At 46.0% G+C, this 13,924-nt stretch overlaps 6 protein-coding genes across 6 annotated transcripts; 4 read left to right on the forward strand and 2 right to left on the reverse strand.

Moving 5' to 3' along the window:
* Nucleotides 1-715: 715 nt before the first annotated feature.
* On the forward strand, nucleotides 716-1,136 carry FSST1_010093 (uncharacterized protein; the record flags this gene model as incomplete). The annotated part of the gene is made up of 2 exons (XM_083227128.1): nucleotides 716-813; nucleotides 878-1,136. 2 exons carry the CDS (start codon nucleotides 716-718, stop codon nucleotides 1,134-1,136), a joined length of 357 nt encoding a protein of 118 aa, XP_083086054.1.
* Nucleotides 1,137-3,654: 2,518 nt separating this feature from the next.
* Nucleotides 3,655-4,670, forward strand: FSST1_010094 (DUF3129 domain-containing protein; the record flags this gene model as incomplete). The annotated part of the gene is made up of 3 exons (XM_083227129.1): nucleotides 3,655-3,760; nucleotides 3,809-4,269; nucleotides 4,320-4,670. The coding sequence occupies 3 exons, from the start codon at nucleotides 3,655-3,657 to the stop codon at nucleotides 4,668-4,670; spliced, it is 918 nt and encodes a 305-aa protein (XP_083086055.1).
* Nucleotides 4,671-5,844: 1,174 nt separating this feature from the next.
* FSST1_010095 (M28 family metallopeptidase) lies at nucleotides 5,845-7,038 on the forward strand (the record flags this gene model as incomplete). The annotated part of the gene is made up of 2 exons (XM_083227130.1): nucleotides 5,845-6,006; nucleotides 6,064-7,038. 2 exons carry the CDS (start codon nucleotides 5,845-5,847, stop codon nucleotides 7,036-7,038), a joined length of 1,137 nt encoding a protein of 378 aa, XP_083086056.1.
* A 155-nt stretch (nucleotides 7,039-7,193) lies between these two features.
* Nucleotides 7,194-8,911, reverse strand: FSST1_010096 (cytochrome P450; the record flags this gene model as incomplete). The annotated part of the gene is made up of 5 exons (XM_083227131.1): nucleotides 7,194-7,359; nucleotides 7,411-7,577; nucleotides 7,636-7,715; nucleotides 7,771-8,791; nucleotides 8,837-8,911. The coding sequence occupies 5 exons, from the start codon at nucleotides 8,909-8,911 to the stop codon at nucleotides 7,194-7,196; spliced, it is 1,509 nt and encodes a 502-aa protein (XP_083086057.1).
* A 1,295-nt stretch (nucleotides 8,912-10,206) lies between these two features.
* FSST1_010097 (SDR family NAD(P)-dependent oxidoreductase) lies at nucleotides 10,207-11,267 on the forward strand (the record flags this gene model as incomplete). Its single annotated transcript, XM_083227132.1, has 4 exons — nucleotides 10,207-10,216; nucleotides 10,270-10,611; nucleotides 10,663-11,181; nucleotides 11,233-11,267. 4 exons carry the CDS (start codon nucleotides 10,207-10,209, stop codon nucleotides 11,265-11,267), a joined length of 906 nt encoding a protein of 301 aa, XP_083086058.1.
* Nucleotides 11,268-11,364: 97 nt separating this feature from the next.
* On the reverse strand, nucleotides 11,365-11,863 carry FSST1_010098 (CVNH domain-containing protein; the record flags this gene model as incomplete). Its single annotated transcript, XM_083227133.1, has 3 exons — nucleotides 11,365-11,420; nucleotides 11,474-11,609; nucleotides 11,669-11,863. The coding sequence occupies 3 exons, from the start codon at nucleotides 11,861-11,863 to the stop codon at nucleotides 11,365-11,367; spliced, it is 387 nt and encodes a 128-aa protein (XP_083086059.1).
* Between the last annotated feature and the right edge of the window lie 2,061 nt (nucleotides 11,864-13,924).

A 13,924-nucleotide genomic window follows, 5' to 3' on the forward strand; every position in this document is an offset into this window, starting at 1 on the left:
TTCAAGTTCACAGGGGGACACGTAGGTTCTTAAGTGTCTAGTCCATGATCTACCGAGGTAGCTTGAGCGGCGAATGTAAGATTTCGCAGTTGCTATTTGTCTTGGCATTTATATCACGAGTCATGTAAGGAAGACTATCCGCCGGCGTTGACTATCGTTGAGCGGAAAGTAACCAATTGGTGACTCCTTATGCTGTCCGTGTGTATTTACCCTCAGGCCCAAGTTCCAGAAGGATTGTCTCCATAGCTGCCAGAGCGGGCCGATATACACTAAAATAACCTTATGTGGTTAGTAATCCCAGACCGCAGTAGGCGGTCAGGAGAGAATATGGGGCAGTGTATTTTACAGGGTCACAATATCTCAACTCTATCTTGAGCCTAATAGGTTTTTTCTATTGTAAAATTGCTACTCTGGATAACGAAGGATTCATAAGGTTCATCCTTCTCATATAACCCTTGTTATTCGTAAGCCCTAACGTTTGTTCCAATTATCACGAATGCGGATCTCACTTCGCCTCCCAGCTCTTGCCTGAAATGTTACGTAGCTAGTTAAACCTGGAGTTTTTATTAGAGCCTGGAAATGTATTTATATAGTCTCAGTCTGTTCCTTTCTAACTTTGCTTCAACACTCTCATACACAGCTTTCTTCTATCCATTCTACTACATACTTCGAAACATAGACATCTCTTTGAGCCAGTCTCCTCGCAACCATCATCATGCAGTTCAACCTTCTCCTCAGCACTGTCCTTTCTCTGACAGCTGTGACAACCGTCAATGCCGCCCGCAAGGCTAACGAGTTCAGCAGCGGTAACTGGTAAGAGACTCGAATGACTTTCTAAGCAGCCCCTTTGTTTTACTAATCATTCTTTCTTTATTAGTGCCCAAGGAACGGCTTCTTATGAGCACCACGGCAACCACAATGTCCACGTCACGATGGACGATACCAGCAACTCTGTTTACTTCGGTGATGGCCCGTGGTACTACTACAGTGGCAAGAGCAAGAATGGCGGTGTTTGCACTGGCGATCTTATTGGCAGCTGGCAAAACGACCACGCGCATCCTTGTGTCAACTTGAACTGGCGATCTGAGGGAGATTCTCGCCGTATTCGATGTGTCCGATGGAACAACGCCGATTAGGTACGAGATGCAGGAACAAGCATTTCCCAGACGTCGACAAGGAACTTGGTGTCGGACATGTAACTTATCAGCTGTTGGAGCTGAGAGTTCTCGGTACTTTTAAATTTATCGCCATTAGTCAAGGACTTGTCAATAGATCTGTCTGTAAATAGAACTTGGTGCGCTAGCCTCATGCTTTCACCAGCTACATTATAAGCTTCGATAACAATGTTGCCAAAATCAAATATGAGCCCACCCTAACAGGTTCCTCTTACTCCGCTTTCAGTTACCGCGACTGTTCTATCTAAACTCTTTTAGAATCGAATCATGTGAAGAATTCTGTTACTTTATGTTATTTTTAGTAGTCGGGATCCAATAGCAGAAGCCCACTTCAGTCGCTGCATATATCAGTTCGAGTACTATCACCGTTAACCTTAATATATTGGTAAGTACAAGAGCATAACGCGCTACTACTTCCCGAACCTAGACATCTCTTAGTACTTACTGCAGAAGCGAGGAGTAAGTTCAATAGCTATCATTCTATCATCAAGGCTTTATCAATACCTTGTAGGTACAACAACACAGTACCAGATAATACTAAACCGTAAAAAACCTGAACGCCCACAGGATCGCATATTATTCAGATCAAATCCGGTGCCATGAAATCAAGATAAGCCAAGGAAGGGAACGACACAGTAAAAGAAGAAAAAAGACACAGACGGACAACAGTTTGAGAACAACCAAGAGATAACGCCATCGACTAGGGCCCGATTGCCTTTGTCTCTAGGCCCAAGCTGAGTGTGTTACATTCCCACGTTGACGTCAACAACACCTGCAGTCAAAGCTTCTATGATTGAGCAGCCCCTACCTAGCACCATATTCTAGGGTAGCTAATAGATCTTTAATAAAGACCATCAAGTCATTCTATCAATCTGACCAACGAATCTGCGATTCATAGATCCTACCAGCAAAGGTAAACTTCGAAGAAGACGATTAGAAACAAGCCTACATACGCAATCTACTTCATTTACAAATAAATGAGAATTTAATAGGTAAATCGCACAAAAAGACGTGCAGAATGGTATAGTTGTTTGTCACTTGGATGAACAGAATTCCGTTCTCCAAAACCCTGCGGAATGCCTTCTAGAAAGGTGTGATCTCTGGAACATGTTTGAAGATATCTCCGTCTTCTTGTCTGATATCACATCTGTGCGCAGCCTCAAGTTTCCTTGGCAGTGCGGCACATGTCATATTGAAGCCTCGGTCATCTCATGAGCCAATCGCAGGCTGCGATTTTGAGCGACAAGGGGGTTCAGCGTTACAGCCTTCAAACAACATTATTGCGCTATGACTTTGAGCTAAACCGGATATGACAAAGTCAGCGAGTATCAACGCAAATGCAAACATCTTGGTTTCAGTAATTCTAAGTTGCGATTGCTCGATTGTTTACTTTTTGAGCTACGAAACGAAGTTTTCTTGAATATTTCAGCGTTTCAGTAGCCCTGCTGTAATGGACGTAGTATTGATCGGTAACCGCCGAGGCAGTACCAGGGTCTTCGGCAACATCCTCATCCGAGCACTAAATTTAGCTTTCAGCGTATCGATAACCCATCAATGAAAACTGCGGAAATAGAAAAGTAATCCAAACAATCGGCAAGTTTATGAAAATTCCTTTATCAATTGACGTTAGCCCATTGATCGCCAAGCCTAAGACAGCTGCGATTCTGAGATATTCTCTCTCGATTTTGTTGAGATGCTACACCAAAGATTGACTTGGTAGTGGCTGCGTCTTGTTTACCATCGTGACCTTTGTTTCAGGAGTAAACATACTCTCCGATAAAATGATCAGCAAAAGAATCTACAAACTGAATCTCTGCCGCCCAGGTGAAACATCTCAGCCACCTCAGTTTTCCAGACAAGCATCAAGACAACTCAGCCACCTCCATTCTGACGAGCCAATCGCAACACAACGACAAACTAACAACTTCTAGACCTTTCAGAGTTTGTGTGTTTCGGATCGTCATTTTGACCTGGCCCTGGTGCGGTTGTAGATCCCAGGGGGTCTTAGCGAGCGAAACGTGAAACACCAGCAGAAAGTCGAAACTGGGGGTAATGCGAACTATGAGAGACTTCAAACTCCAAGACTTTTCAAAAGATCGAAAAAGGAAGACCTTGAGTGGAAACGGGGTCGCAGAGTCGTAACACGCAGAAACAAGAACCTGAAGCTGAAGTTTGTGCGTCGAGAGACATGATTCCAAAAGTGGTGATGGCCAAGAGTTTGAAAGCTCATATGACGGATTTACTATTGCAGACATGCCAAAGAAATTTGTATAAGAGTCTCGCTCTCATCGGCCTGGAAAGCTTTTCATCAAACAACAACAACTCTCAACTTCACTCCTCAACCTTCTTCAGTACCTTTCTCCAGCCCTGGTGGCTCATTTAATTCACAAGATCTTTTAATCTTTCAATTTCTCTTTACGATACCCAATTCTTCCGATTCAAACTCTAAATCGCAAAATCAACGCACAAAACTAACAAAATGCACTTCTACGCTCTCATTCCTGCCTTCATCACCGCCGTCTCCGCTCACGGAGTGGTTGTCTCAGTCGAGGGAGCCAATGGAGTCTCCATGCCTGGTCTCAGCAGTAAGTTTACTTCCAGATTATAGCATGAGTTCACTGACATTTGGATAGTCGCCGATGGAACTCCTCGTGATTGTTCCAGCAACGGATGTGGTTCTCAAGCTGATACCGCAATCATCCGTGATCGCGAGCTCGGAACTGATCGAGCCAGCGCCCTGGGCAGGACTCAGGGCAACGGGCCTGTAGATGCCTCTGTGATGATCGCCAACTTTCTTGGAGCTAGTGGTAGCAACAATGTTCCCACTAACAACGGCTCCGACGCTGGTGTCGGTGTCGAGGATGATCTTTCTGGTCTCAACCAAGGCCGTAACAACAACAGGCAGAGGCGCCAGCAGAAGCGCCAGCTAGGAAACCTTCTCGGCGGACTGTTCGGGGGTGGCGGCCGAGGTGGAAACGGTGACAAGGCCGATTTGCCTGATGAGTCCAGCGTCGCTGCGACTGCTGGAGAGGGAGCAACGTCCGGTCTTCCTACCTGCTCGCAGAATGGTGAAATCACAATGACTTACAGACAGGCAAGTTCCATCTCCAAGAGTCCTGAGAAACATGGCTAACATTCTCCTAGATTAACCAGGATGGCGCTGGCCCAATGACAGCGGACATTGATGCCACATCTGGTGGCACTGACCCTGCTGCTTTCCAGTCTGCTGAAGTCACTGCGGACGTTCCCGGTGTTGGTTTTGGAGGACTGTCACTTGCCACAAACACAGACTTCCCTCTTACTGTCAAGATGCCCCAGGGTATGACCTGTGAGGGATCTGTAGGAGGAGCTGACAATGTCTGCATTGTTCGTGTGCGAAACAGTGCTGCTGCTGGACCCTTTGGTGGTTCTGGTGCCTTCACTCAGTCTGCATCCGCTCGCAAGCGCGCCATTGCTTTCCGCCTCAAGAAGCGCATGCAAATTGTTCGCAACTAGAGGCATGCAAGGTATTTGAGAACAGATAGGCTTGGAATTAGTTAGCTTGTCTTTCTAGATAGATCAATCACTACTTGCTACATCCTTTTGAACTAATATTCGTGCGTCTCTAGCTGTGAAGGCTGACGAACAATACGACCCGATAGAGCAACATTGTATGCTACTTTAATGCAACGATGGCAATCGGCGCTCTGAGTTACGAGATAAGACAAGGGCTCAGGTTCTTTTGATACGACATTTGTTAGTTCTTTTCTTAATCTCTCAGCATGTCATTTTTGAGTCTAACAGCTTGTAGTAGAAACGATGGCCTCCTGGACCTAGGGTATAAAAATAAATGACCTAAACTCATAGCCTAAATCACATAAAGTGACCTATTAATTTCGTCTCTTATGCTTCAAACGGCCAATTGTTCTGTCACCATGCAGGCCAAGCTTGGCGGCCTTCTTTCACACCTTCTCATTATGGCAAGGTCGGCGGTGATCACTCCGCATCTTCAATCTGACCTGCCCAGATAAGATACAACCCTGAGCCAAGCTTATTACCCCTCTCTTGGAACTTTTAAAAGAACCGTAAGCGTGAGATTAAGCTTAAATCTTCGGACTGCCGGTTATGAGGCGCTTTCAGATACGAGTTTTGTTCTTCTAGATGTTTTTGTTATTCATGATTACAGCCAATTGATCGATGGCGAAACAATCTGTGCATTTCTTGCCTCACACATTGGTCTAAACCACATTTCAGTGACTCTGGCTCGGACGCGGGGACATCGGAGATGCCCAGGCTTGCTGACATTTGTGTTTACTTCCCCCCTGCATCTGCATTATCCGTGATGATCAAGACCTTATTCTTGCCCCGGCTTGGGTTACATCCAACCGAGTACTGTAGCTTCCCAACGTGGAGTAGGCTCAAGTACCAAGCGACTTGGCGTTGAGCAAACCGGATGAAATGATTCTCAACTGGCCCAACATCAGATCCGTAAGAGCGGTCTAACCGGACCACCCGCTTGCATGCAGCAGATATCCCAGCGTTCGGTAAGAACTAAACGGTTGGTAAGCCAATCTAACCCTGCGAACTATCTCCCAACTATATAAAGCGATTGTCCCGCGGATGTAATCTTTCCTTTGACTTCAACTGTTAGGCTTTCTCAAATATTTATCCATACTTCTCAGTTGACACCATGCGTTACTCGGTCCCTCTTATGGCGGCTCTCGCCGCATCAGCTACGGCTACTGCGCCAGCTGAGGCAGTGGAAAAGCGTGCTGAGAAGCTCTTTACACTCGAGACTGCCCCTGGTGAGACAGTCGAGGTCACTGAGGATGAGAAGTTCCAGATGATTGATGTATGATGCCTAATAGCAACGATTCTATGCGTGAAAAACTTACTCACAATGATACAGGACCATATTCACTTTTTTGACATAACTGAATGGAAGGATCACAACCCGTCAGTCGCCCGTCTTGCTGCCGTGACACCATCATACCCTGAGAAGCTTTCACATCAATCCAATGTCGGAAACATTGTCAAGAAGATCAGCAAAAAGACTATGGAGAAGCAATTGAAGAAGTTTTCTTCATTCCATAACCGTTACTTCAACTCTGCATACGGTGTCGAAGCTGCTCAATGGCTACACAAGGAAGTCCAGAAGGTCATCAAGAAGAGCAAGCATCCTCTGGCCTCTGTCCGCCTCATCCAACATCAGGCGTGGTCGCAGCCCTCAATCGTGGTCTCGGTTCCCGGAAAGGTTCGTCTCAAAACCGTCATCACTGGATCTCACCTTGATTCCGTTATTTCTGACGATCGTGGTGCTGGTCGTGCCCCGGGAGCCGATGACAATGGCTCTGCATCAATCATGCTTCTCAACCTCTTGAGTGCCTTCCTCGAGGACCCCCGCATTGCGAAGGGGGATCATCTTAACACTGTCGAGTTCCATTGGTACTCTGCTGAGGAGACAGGCCTTCTTGGATCCCAGGACATCTTCAACAGCTACTCGCGCCTAGGCATTCAAGTCGAGGCTATGTTGAACCAAGACATGGTCGGCTACAAGGGTCGTGACGGAATCGAGCGTTTCGGCCTCGTCACCGATTTCACAAACCCTACCCAGAACGAATTTCTCAAGCTTCTCATTGATGAGTATGCTGATATCTCATATGAGGAGTCTACCTGCGGTTATGCTTGCTCCGACCACGCTTCAGCACACCGAAATGGCTTCCCCTCGTCTTTCCTTTTCGAGACTCCATTCGGAAACCACAACCCCTACATCCACACACCTAACGATACAATCGCTCACGTTGACTTTGACCATGTCATGGAGCATGCAAAGGTCACTGCTGGCTTTGTATACGAATTGGCTCACCGCGACTTTACTGTATAAGAGTTTTCACAGTCGAAGAATAGCTTCAAACTTGATCTGAAAGACAGCTTATATAAATGATACAAGTACAAAAATCCCATCGCCTCAATGGTGCTATAAATGATTGACCTGAGCGGACCCGAGCCTCGCCAACCTATGTAGTCGTCTTGTGTTGTCTACTTGCTTTCTCGGACAACTTCAGTCAGCTTGACTTGGAGATTGCTCTTTTCCCAAAGAAGATAAATGTTTTGATCATTCCAGTTTTTACTCTCAGGCATGATCTCAACATCAAACTTCCAAAGTAATCGAGTAAGCAAAAGGCGCATTTCAACATAGGCAAGACTGGAGTCTCATGTTAGCGTCTGCTCTTTACTGAATCTAAGTCGTACTCACTTTTTGCCAATGCAATCTCGAGGTCCCATAGAAAAGGGTTGAACAACAGCCCTAGAGTCGTTGGCATACTGAGGATCATCCAACCAACGCTCTGGTACGAATTCCTGAGGGTTTCTGAAATTGGTTGACGAGCTGTAGGCGGGCAATTGAGGCACAGATACTCCAGTCTAAGTGTGATGTTAGAGACTGTTCAACTCAACGCGATCGATTCTCAAAGTTACTCACATTTTCAGGCATCCAGTACCCCTCCACAAACTCACCTCCTCTTGGGGTGACTCGCGCAAGCGCACCAGGTACAGGAGGATCTAGAGGTATATTGTTAGCTATGTGTCTGGAAGGGATACACTCAGGTTAACATACACATTCTAAGGCCCTCAGAGAGCACCGCCAGCAAATACTTCTGTTGATCCACTCGGGTAGCTGTGATTTCATCTTCTGCAGAGAATGAAGAGCGAATTTCATCAACCAATTTGTCGTACTTCTCGCGATTGGTCAAAAGCTGATATGTGACACCACTGAGCAACGTTGCTGTGGTTTCACTTCCGGCGATAATAAGAAGAGAAGCGTTCTCAACGATCTCAGGCCTAGACATACCCCTCTCATCGTTGTAGCGAAGAATGTATGACATAAAATCCTGACTATTCGTATCCTTAACATCAAGACGAGCGCCAGCTGCATGTTCAGTGAACTCAAAATGTTCTTTTGCGGCCTTCATTAAGTGCGCTGGGGTGAAGGTCGCCATCCAGTTTCTAAGGCCAAGACGAATCGCGGCTTGACTGTAGGCAATGGCTTTGATGCTGCCGAAGATTTTGCTAACCCAGGGGTGGTACTTTCCGGTTTCAAGACATCCGAATGGCTGGCCGAGAGCGAGATGGCCGATCAAATCAAAGGTAGCAAAGTTGTACCAAGCTACCATATCGACGGCCTCCCCTTCTCTCGCTTTCTGGGTTAGCCTCTCGACGAAGAGATCCACGTAGCGGTTCAGAAGGTCTTCCTGACCGCGGAGAGCCTTGTGGGAAAACGCATGGGAAAGAAGCTTCCGCTGGCGCTTGTGGTCTTCATGTTTTGAAACGATGAGATTTTGAGCAGGACGGTTCTGTCGGTAGATCCGCAGATCTTTCTCAAATTCTTTCGCCCCACCGGTCTTGTGACCGTAGATTGTCTTGTACGCATCGGCAGTGATAAATGACACGTCGGTAGGAGTGTATCGAACCACAGGGCCGTATTGGTCGTGCAGCTCCTTCAAACGATATACCCATCGGCCTCGAGTTAGGTAATAGAGATACGGAAGCTGAGTGAGGGCGTATAGCTTTGGCCCAGGGACTTTGGAGAGTGGATGGAAGAATACACTGTAAATAGCGCGAACTAGTACGTAGAAAACCTGGGGTCGTTAGTGACAACGCCGACAAAACAAACTCGTACTTACCAGTCCTGTAGCGAGTAATGCTAGCCCACTGCTGAGACCGGTGCCAGTCGCTAAGTCGGTGTAAAGAATTGCCATGATGGCAACTAAAACACAATAGAAAACAATGGGAGATAACTTGCTAGTGTGACTGCAATGGAAGCGTCTGTGAGTATTTGAGAGGCGGGATATCAAGTTTTTAAGGCATTGACAACATCCCTAAAGGGTAGCTCCATCTTGACGATGCACGGCCATGTTCAGAGGCGATCTCCATCATAATGCAACGATGAGCCACTCACTCACTTACGCTGCGTACATCTCCACGCAATGCAATGTACGGGGACTCGGGAAACTAGCAAGCGACAATTCGTGTCCTATAGCCGATCATTAATGACTGACTCAAACCCGTGCTATCCACTGTATACATGGTCAATGGGGGCGTTGGGTTGTATTCAGAACAACATCATGTAATTGCCCGCGGAGTTTCCGTCCCGTCCACCACTGAAACGTACAGTCAGTGCGTCATAAAGATACGAGTATAGTCCATGGGTCCGCGGGGTTTTGGATCAGAGGACAAAGTGGATAACGATTCAGTTGATCTGCATTGGAAATGTCTGAATGAATATTGACTCGACTGTGCATTGACCAGGTCAAAGGGGACAACCCTGTTAGAATCCGGCAATTTCGCATCCTGATCCCCTGCTTAGCCCGAGACTAGTGCGAATTGCCGGAGCCAAGGCCAAACAAAACAAAACAAACTCCAGGGTAAAGGAGAAAGATTAACCCGTAAAGCAAATGTTTTCTTCCTCAGAATGTGTATTTATTAATATGAACTATACTGAATACTTGTCTTAACTAATTGGCAGATAATGGTTGAAGACTGCATCTCGACTAATTGCCGACAGTAGAATTTGCAGCAATAGAGCTGTGATTCTATCCGTTGCAATTCTTTGGATGCATCGCGAGATAGCGTTATGTTGCCAGCGTGGTAAACCCTAACTTCTTCAGTGAAACACCCGATTAGTTGATAAGCAGATAACGTTAAAGATCTGACATGAAACAAGTGTATGGATGGAGAAATAGCTTAAGATCCACCGCGTTCCTCAATTCCATCAGCTTCCACGGTTCAATAGGTTGCGATATTCCCACCCGTCAGTGGATTTGAGTTCCAATAAGCTTGACAATTAAAAGTCAATGACGTGTTTGATCCAGATGGACCCATCAATCAAGGCGTCATCAAGTTGTCTTTCGCCTTAGAACTTGTAAAGTTTACGTTAATATGTTTATTTAAATATCTTATTGTTTGTTACCTCGTCCCATGCTCAGACTTCGCGTGACTAACGTTCTTCACCCATACAATACGGCCCGTGTTCAATTAAATTGCCAACATTAACATGGCTACCCGTACGTTTTTACAAAGGCGACTCTAGACGAAGTTACTGATTTAAGTTCCATAGACCACGCTGCAAATGAGGAGCTCAAGGCCAGCTCACTGTTCGATGTATCCCACGTCACAGCAGTTGTCACGGGAGGCGCCACAGGCATTGGCTTGATGATCACGCAAGCTTTAGTGTCTAACGGAGCCAAGGTCTACATCACTGGTCGTCGCACAGAAGTACTCGAACAAACCAAGAAGGTTTATAGCACGGGCCCTGGAAGCATCCATGTCCTTCCTGGTGATGTCAGCTCAAAAGACGAAGCTATCCGACTGGCGAAGGAGGTCGGAGACAAGGAACCGAATGGTATTCAATTGCTCGTCAATAATGCCGGCATTGCGCGGGATGACGAAACCAAGTTCTGTAAGTTGCATCCTCCAGATATGTGGGAAAAATACTAACCATTCGATGCAGCTTCAGTAGGCGAGCCTGATATGTCTGACGCTCAGGCTGTTTCGGACCATTTCCTGCGAACAAAGCCTGAGCAATGGGCCGAAACTTTGCAGACAAACGTCGCTGGACCATACTATATGTCTGTTGCATTCCTACCTTTGCTTGCCAAGGGGCGAAACGCGACACCTGGCTACACATCCCAGATTGTCAATGTTTCATCCATCTCAGGAGCTATGAAGGGATCTAGCATGGGCCAACCAATCTATGCCACCTCCAAGGCCGCTTTGACCCATCTCAGTCGCATGCTGGCGACTTTGTGCAAGGATGTCAAGGTCCGTGTCAATGTCATTGCGCCAGGACTATTTCCAAGTGAGATGACAACCGGAGAATCCGACGAAGGCAACAAGAGTAAGATTGAGAAAAAGATGTCGAATCCAGCAGGAAGACCAGGAAATGACACTGATATGGCCGCCACGATCCTGTTCCTTGTTGGAAAGGGTGGTCTATTTTACAATGGGCAGATCGTATACCCTGACGGAGGTAAGTTTATCCTTAAATTCGAGCACACAATGATACTAAGAGATATCACAGGCAACACACTCGTACAGCCAGCTGTTGCGAACTAGGGAAGGCGAAACAATAAAACTAATTCAGTTTCTTCTTAATGAAATATATGGGATTAAACCTTGACTGAAAATGAAATCATGATACTCAGAGACTATCTCAACACTTGAGAACGCCATTTTCGTTGTGGACATACTCATGCGCAGCTGCTACTTCTAGGGATTGCATTAGTCTCCTGTAAATGCGGTATCGTGTTGCTGCGACGTACCAATGCAAACAGTTTCTTCCTCACTCTGGCCTTCACATGTGCACCCAAGCCAGTACACGCTGTACCCGAACCATGGGTCAGGCGCTTTAAACATACGGCAGTTGTTACAGCTGTCGCTGTAGTTCCTCTTCTCCCACTAGGTACTTCGGATTAGCCCAAGCCGATGCATTGGGAAGTAACATAAAAACAGCTTACTGTGAGTTCCTCGCCGTTGTATCCAAAGCATCTATTAAGGTCTAGCCCGGATGGGAGGTAGGCTGAGTTGTCCCGGGGTAGGCAACGTGCTGAAAGGACGTTTGTCTCGGAATCAAATTCAATGTCTATGCAGGTATTGCTAAATGCAATGGCGCTGCCAAGCATAGAACCCAGTACAAGGTTTTTGTTCATCATTCTGATTTGATGAAACGTACAATTTGAAGTCTTTGGAACTTTGTTCCGTGGATTCAGGCGGGGGCCTTGTCTGTATTTAAGTCGGAATAGAGTCTCTGAATTATGAATCCTTCGGAGGATTTCATGTGGTAACACACCACACCCTGACAAATGAAATCTTACTGCATACTTGAGATTATGCCAGCACTAGCTTCTTCAAATGTACCGGAGCATGGTCCGTGGACGAGAAGGGAAGTAAAGGATCACAAGAAGGATCAAACCATGCCTCATTTGTTTCCCATGCATTGTCAGACCACCATTATCTGAGACCAGTAAAGCTATTTTATTGGTCGTGATTTATGATAGTTGGGTATCGGTCCGATCATACTTGAGGGCTAAACATAAACTTGTAATCTGTCTCCGAAGAAACTCATCTGCTGGTATCCTAATGATCTTGAACTTGGCGAGTTTAGCTGGGAGATGAGGGTATCCTCGCTAGCTCGGTCTGCCTCTTCGTCGACAATAGTAAGATTGGGACTTGGTCCCTGGTGGGAGAGACACTGGTGATCCGAGAAACATTTGGCTGCACTTTGACCAGAGCAAGGCAAAACCAATGAAACTTTACCGAATTGAAAGCGACGCGGAATGTAGAATTGACATCTCTCTCACCAAAGATAACCATTTTGCTGGGTGCGGCACATTCCGTGGTCTGGCTGGACTGGAGACAGCAGGACTGTCCGTGTGCCTAGCCAACCCTGGTTAGCGCAAGGGAAACACTATGACGCGAACTATACAGAAGCGTGTCGTGTCTTGACGCGTCTTAGAAACGATCTAATTCAAAAGAACAAGGTAGAGAGAGAGAAACTGGCAGTAGTACTACTGCGATTGCATGGCCTGATAAGTACCCATGTTATCAATTCATGTTCGAGTTACTATTGACCTAACTCGACATAAATGTTATCGTTGTGTCCTAACTCTGCAGCCATCTCGCCTCGTATCTAGCAACCCCTTCCACAAGACCAATAGTGATCGTAACAGCTTCCAAAACTGGCTGTCTTTGTGCATTGAATAGAGCTCGTTCCCACGGCAGAGCATGAGTTGCCACTGGACTGAAGAGCAGCGAGGAACGTGTTTCGAGCTTCGTTGGCGGAAATGCTGGAACAGACGTGAGTGCAGTTGTAGCTGCAAACGTTTACACTGTCACCAGTAGCAGAGCAAGTTCTTTTGCAGGCCTGTACCCCGGCTGCCACGTACAAGACCGAAAGGATAAAAAGTGAGTTGACCATTGTGCTGAATATACTGGAATTAAGTCAGTTACTATTCTTCATGTTATCAATGCATTACAATATGAGAGGTGGACCCAACATGATCGAGACAATTTGAGGGTAGTGTTTGTTTGGGGGCGTCACTCCAAATGTGTGAGTTTTGAATATTCATTGACATGACGAACCTCAGCGCAGCATGACTGTGATGTAGCTATATATATTCCTAAAGTACTAAAAACAGAATTGAACGTTCTAACTTAGGACTTCTCCAACTCCACGACTGTGACACTATTGTGTCTCGGAGAAATATGTTACTGTTACAAATAGGTATATACCAATTACCGTATTGAAAATCCGTGTTTCTTCTCGTACTGATGTCTCAGGAATGTGTCACAAACATAGATATCCATGTCAAATCGGCAATTTTTGCTTTATTCATATTGACTGTGTATCATCAACTGTATGACCGATGCTTTTCTGGCTCTGTCTTACGATGTGTTTCAGTAGGCACAGCAAACAATTTCTACCCGTAGGTACTACACTGCAGTTTAAGTGTCAGCATATTCCTTTTCATTTCGCAGGAAGTGCATTTTTGAATGACCTTTTGTCTTAACCTGACGTCCCCGTCTTGTACTGTAAGTCTCAACCAGGAAAAGCATCATGCCTATGTAGCTTAATATGACAACCCCAAACTCTGTTACCGACAGATGTAGATGACTCAAGCTATAGGTATCTCGTATTGATAAGTTAAATTTTATCTCTTTGGTTATCCGGATGATTCGGCATGCCCAGTAGAAGATATCAATTTGATCGGAAG

The sequence above is a fragment of the Fusarium sambucinum genome, chromosome II (genome assembly GCF_050947815.1).
Source record: "Fusarium sambucinum isolate potato_lamoka chromosome II, whole genome shotgun sequence".
Taxonomy (NCBI): Eukaryota; Fungi; Ascomycota; class Sordariomycetes; order Hypocreales; family Nectriaceae; genus Fusarium; species Fusarium sambucinum.